The sequence below is a fragment of the Triticum dicoccoides genome, chromosome 2A (assembly GCF_002162155.2).
Source record: "Triticum dicoccoides isolate Atlit2015 ecotype Zavitan chromosome 2A, WEW_v2.0, whole genome shotgun sequence".
Lineage (NCBI taxonomy): Eukaryota > Viridiplantae > Streptophyta > Magnoliopsida > Poales > Poaceae > Triticum > Triticum dicoccoides.
Window position 1 is genome coordinate 90,306,567 of NC_041382.1, and position 6,108 is coordinate 90,312,674.

The 6,108-nt window shown below is 42.7% G+C and overlaps 1 protein-coding gene across 1 annotated transcript; it reads right to left on the minus strand.

Moving 5' to 3' along the window:
* Positions 1-774: 774 nt before the first annotated feature.
* On the minus strand, positions 775-4,313 carry LOC119359064 (probable pectinesterase 66). Its single transcript, XM_037625408.1, has 4 exons — positions 3,985-4,313; positions 2,023-2,251; positions 1,284-1,714; positions 775-1,185 (listed from the first exon to the last, which is right to left on the minus strand). Exons 1-4 carry the CDS (start codon positions 4,194-4,196, stop codon positions 1,032-1,034), a joined length of 1,026 nt encoding a protein of 341 aa, XP_037481305.1. The 5' UTR covers positions 4,197-4,313; the 3' UTR covers positions 775-1,031.
* Positions 4,314-6,108: the final 1,795 nt, after the last annotated feature.

The window sequence follows — 6,108 nt, forward strand, 5'->3', positions numbered from 1 at the left end:
GCGCCTACTTCGGCCCGTAGTTTAGGGTTTTTTCCGTGCATTTTATTCGTGTAAAAAACGTCTAAATTTCGCCGAAATATGTCGTATTTGCTGAAATTTGGCCAAACTGTGGGGACGTCTGGGGGCCGACGGCTGGGGATGTACTCGCCCCCACGCCGAAAAAACCGCCGGCTCGCCCCCAAGAGGCGATTTTCGGCGCGTCTTGGGGGCACAACGGCCGGAGATGCTCTAATTATCCTACCTTTTATCGATTTGTCAAATAATTTAGTTTTCTGTGATAAGCTAACAAGTGCTTACCAAATAAGTGTTCAACAAATAATTTTTTTAAATTTATTTAAGCAGGTAAACCACGGGCCGGATGTTATATTTGGTAAACACTTTTTCACAACAATATTATTACCCAAATGATAAGTGTCACATGTGTGGCATGAAGTAACACCGCCCTGACATTTTTACAGCTAAAATTGACATCAAAAGAACAAAACAAAACTAAACTAAAACTTGCTATCCAAACAGAAAGTTGTCATGCTTCACAACTAAAGTTGACATCCACGGATAAGTAAAGTTGTCATTAAAAAAAGGCAGCGCGGAATTGCTTCCTGCCACACGTGTGGCACTTATCAAGGTCATATTATTATGGTCGGCTTGGAGTTGACACAAAGAAATATGTATTCATGAGACTGGAGACATCAATAGGAAAAACATCCCTTAAAATGCATGCAAAGTTCATAATTTACGATGATTATTGATACCCTGAATCAATCAAGCAGTATATATAGGGAAATAATTGGTTAGGAGTAAGATTCTCCAAAATACTTCGTGTAAATCAAAGAGGCCCATACATATGAACTTCTTAATAAGGATTGAAATTATCTAAAATTCCTACGAAATTCCCAATTTCTTTGCCTTGTTGGTCAATCCTAAGCCCTTCTTCCCCACTACATTAGATCATGAACCTTGAATATACATCTGAATGTATTTCGCTGCTAGCTATCCCGCCACAACTAAGGGTTTTTTTTGGCGAGCCACAACTAGGGTTGATTAGATAGCCAACCGTCGTCGATGAACCCGATGTCCACGAATCTCTGCACCTCCGCATTGTCCATGTGCTTCTCCCATGGCACTCTTCCTCCGGTGGCGGAACCCGGGCCACTGCATCCGACCTCCGCAAACGTCACTTGTGACCTGCCAAAGAAAGACACCGTGCGTAACGTAAGCATACAAAAACGTCAGCCAAAACAGCACAGAGTATGCGCACCGCCAAACCAGGAGCTGTAACTTACACATGTTGGGTGGAGGTCCACTTAGCCCACCCCTGCGGGACGACGATGCTGGCCATGTTCACCTGGTAGAACACGACGGCGGCCTGCTCGTTCCACGCGCGGCCGAGGTACTGCTGCCCGGAGCCGGTGATGGAACCGCCCTTGAACACGAACGCGGCGCTCTTGTCGGCGGCCCGGCCGTGCGCCGTCACCCACCCGGGCTGCTGGGACGACGCCGCCATATTGGACACGAGGGTGCAGTCCTGGTAGATGGACCTCCCGTAGCCGAAGATGAAGTCCACAGCGCCCTGGACGAGGCAGCGGCGGAAGTAGTGCCGGCCGGCGAGGTCGGAGAGCGTGTCCTGGTACCCGTGGAAGGCGCAGTCGTAGAACGCGCCCTTGTCGCCGTCCATGAGGAACGCAACCGCCGGATTGTTGCCGGTGTACGTGTTCTGCGTTGCATGATGGCGCACGTTAAGAGAACAGTCTTGCTAAGTCTGAGTCGACCGAGTCCTAATGAAGTCTCAGTCGATATTATATTCCTAAGTTTTATATTTGAGATTTGTGCAAAAAAATCAGTTTTTTCTTTCTCTCTCTTATATGATATGCCATTTAACTAAGATTTGATTAAATTTCCGTCGACTGAGATCTGGCCACATTTTTAATAGCATCATCGAGACAAAAAAATCATGTGTACTAGTACTACTTGCATTGCGTGTAACGCTAAAGTAGCACCATGTGCGCTGCAAGTGCTTATTACCTTGAAGGTGATGTTGCGGGCGACGAAGTTGTCGGAATGGACTGTGAAGGTGGAGCTGTTGTACGTCTGCGAGATTTCCGCGAGGTTGCCACGCAGGCGGCCCGTGATAGGGGCGATGCCGGGCGCGTCGGCGCCGTCAACACGTGAGTCGAAGTTGATGTCCGTTGACGAGGAGCCGTCACCTTCGAGCAAGATGAAGTCCTTCTCACTTGGGATTATCACCTTCTCTCTGCATGGACGCACAAACGTGGGTAGGTATCAAAAATCTAACGTGAGATCCACTAGTGTTTCTTAACCGAAATATAACTATTAGCACTGGAACCAAGACAAATAAACGCATTAAAATAAAAAAAACACTTTTAGATACAACGTTAAGTAGAGTACAAGCTATAGGAAAAGGTATATATAAGCACGTATTGGGTCTAATATAGCATAAGATATGATGCACTGGCAGTGCCCTAAGCGTTAAAGATGTTGAAGCCTCGACTGATATATTACTTAACCCATTCATATTTTGAGTCAAACTCGATCATTATATAACTAACAATATGTAATTTATTTGCTACATTGTATTTGAAAAGAGGACTCCCATAATATAATTTTTTATGGCAAATAGTTTTTATTGTATTAGTTAACTTTATGGTCAAAATTTAACAGTAAATACGAAGGGCCTAAGACTAGCCACAGTAGGAGTAACTTCAGCAGTAACATCGAGTCCAACTCAGCAAATTTGCTTATGTGGCAGTGAGTTAATGAGGAGAGAGGTAGTAGTAGTAACTTAGCTAGTTACTGTAACATCACATGTTCCAATGCAATATGGGTCTATAACCTAATAAATGAAGCTATGCATGTTACCACACTTATGTTACTACCCACTATGAAGGTAGTAATATAGTCTAGGAATACGTGTATGTTACTAATGTATGTTACTCTCCATTGTGGCTAGTCTAATAAATCTTGACGTGGGAAGTAATTAATTAGGCCATGCATTGATATACTAATTAATTAGGCCATAGAATTTACTTACTAAAAAGAGATCTTCCATTGAATTCATATCCGCTCGGGTTTATATGGTCAATTGGTTCTCTCTTAAGACAAATATCTTTAATTTAACAAAATATAAAAACTATAACTTTTTAATCAAACTTATAGAAACAAATATCAATAACTATGAAACAAAATCAATACCACAAGATATATTAGTGAATACATGTCCATGAATTATATACTGAGTATTGTAAGTGTTATATTTTGTTGTATAAACTTGGTGAAATTAAACAAGTGCTATTTAAGAGAAGATTTATAAACCTTGTAAACATGAACAATGCTAGTAAATACATATCTTGTGGGAAATCACGTGATATGTCAATTTTCTTATAATTTTGGCATAGGATTGAGAAAACTTGGTATATGTTTGGTTTTGGCAGGGAAACACCACCTATCAAATAAACTAGAATGATCATGGAGCATTTGGCATTGCCTGAAACTTGGCAACCAACCAAAAAAATTGTACGATGAGTATCGTCTATCCTCCAAACACTTCATCACACAAATAAGACGGCCTAATCATCAAGCAACCGAAAACAAAACAAAATGGGTTTCAATTAAGTCGACTCTCGGCCGTGCATTGCTTATCTTCTTCATCTCTCTAGCCCACGCAATATTTCTTTTTCTTCCTCCCTCCACATCCGCCCTCCAACCCAAGACTAATATAAGATCAAAAAACAAAAAGCAAGACTAACATCCTAACGCCTCTACTCGCGGCAGACTGCCTCGTCTCTGGCGTGCCATCGCCGACGATGCCGCAGCCGGTCGCGGCGCCCCCGTCTCGGACACGGGGCTGCGCTGCTTCTCAGCGTGAATTGACTGACGAAAATTGATTTTCGGTTGCCTGTGATTTAGCAAATGCGCACAAATAAACGATATTAGTATTAGCAGTGCTACACTAGTACTTGCACGAACCTGTAGCTCCCTTGCTTGACGTAGATCTTGACCCACTGGCTGTTGCCGTCCGGCACGGCGTCCACCGCCGACTGCACCGTCGTGTAGTCCCCTCCTCCGCGCTGGTCCACGGTGATGGTCCGGGCCACCTGCACCGAAGCGAGGCTCGACGCCGGCCACCGGAGCAGCAGGAGCACACCTACGATGAGGAGGAGGCAGAACGGCGCCCGCATTTCTTGTAATGCAGTGATTCTGGTGGCGAGAAGACGCCGAGCAATAGCAGTGAGGTGTGGCGATGGATCGATCGAAAGGCGCCGCGCGCGCTTCGAGCTCACAGATATAAATGTATGATCAGCTGATTGCCTGCGGGGATTCTCAACAGGATCAATCGGTTTATATCTTGCGTATATGTACATGTTCATAAATTGGAGATACATATCACAGATATATCGAATTAATGGAACAAATATTTCCATTGTAATGTAATATTTTATTTCTTTGTCAAATCTTTTTTATTATTTGCTTATTTATTTGTCAAATCTTTTATTTATTTATTTGTCAAATCTGAAGCGATCAATTAGTACACTTCAAACGATAATCAGTCATAGTGTCATGGTCGGTAATTTACCTTAATTAATTTCCTTTCATTGGTTAGTCTCGTTCCCGTCCGACACGTGCATTCCTTTCCAGGCCCACAGTGAGATGTGCCACCCTTTCAGAATTTTTGGATTTTGTTGCTTCGAATCCACTGTTAATGGGGTGTGTGGTTACACCCGGAAAGGTGTGGCAACTCAGAGGTGTACTACACCCGGATAAACAGTAAATTAAAAGAAACATCCAAAAATTCTGAGACTTTGTGGCATGAAAAGATGATAAAATGTTTTAGGTTTTTGTAAAATTTCGTCCAAATAACATTTGAGAAGCTCTCAACAAAAAAAAATAAAACCATTGCACAAAACTTTGAGGACTGATTGTTTTATTTTTTTTGTGAGGGCTCCTTGGATGTTATTTGTCGATGATATTTTGCTATCATGTTTCATGCCACAAAATTCCAGAATTTTGGAAGTTTTTCCTAATGTTTTCGTATTTTCTGTTCATGGGGTGTGTGGGTACTCTCCCTTCTCCTACAAGTTTACTCCAATACTGGCCATACTGACTAAGAAGAAATTAGAAAACAGAGCATTAACTGTTGCTTCGACATAATTTAATTAACTTCCAACCGGTCCCACTAGCATTGGAGTTGCCAGCCCAACAAGAACCAACAACTTCCAACTCATGTGCAACTAGAAGAGCATGCGATTCCAAAACAAAACAAAACAAAAACACTTCTTTTTAGAGAAATTTTGCATACCATTAAACAAATGTCAAATTACAACACGAAATCGTGAAAACCACGAGAAAGAAAGAGAAAAGACGCATGCCCAAGAACATATTCAAGAAAACTTCATTGAACAAAAAACAGTTGTGTAAGCTTTCGACCACGATTGACCCCGCAAAAAATTAATCCTCTAAATTGACCGCAGACACAAAGCTTCTCAACTCATATTTATTAAAACAAATCAGACAAGATTGGGGTTCAATTGAACATAGGATATCACTTTACCTCTTTCTTCATCGACGCATTTTCAACAAGTTTAGGCTTAGATTTCACCAGCTCCAGTCGGCAGCCTACCGCACCGCTTGGCATGAGCTATTAGCTATCTTACAAACTAAAGAAGCTGGCATCGTACCCTACCGCTCGGCATGAGCGATTAGCTATCCTACAAACTGAAAAGGCGACAACCCACCTTACTTTGCATGCATGCATCGGGCTTGTTTCCGTGCATCACAAGTAGTGGGAAGGGCCATGACAACATGGAAGGAGTGCCACACCAGCAACTACACCTTAGAGAAAGGCAGAAGGTGACAGGACAATTGACATCGACTAGCTCTTTATGAGTCACGCTACATATCGAAAGCAAAGGTGGGTCGGTTGTGATCACGCCAGTACGTCTTTTGCTCATCAGTGCGGACAATAAATGACAGTAGGCATTTATCTACAGTCCCACGGATGCAGGGCATGGGCTTCCATGCGTCGTGTTCATCGTGCCTTCGAATATCTTTTTTTTTTGAAACCGTACACCCGAAGGCATACGTTACTTGTAT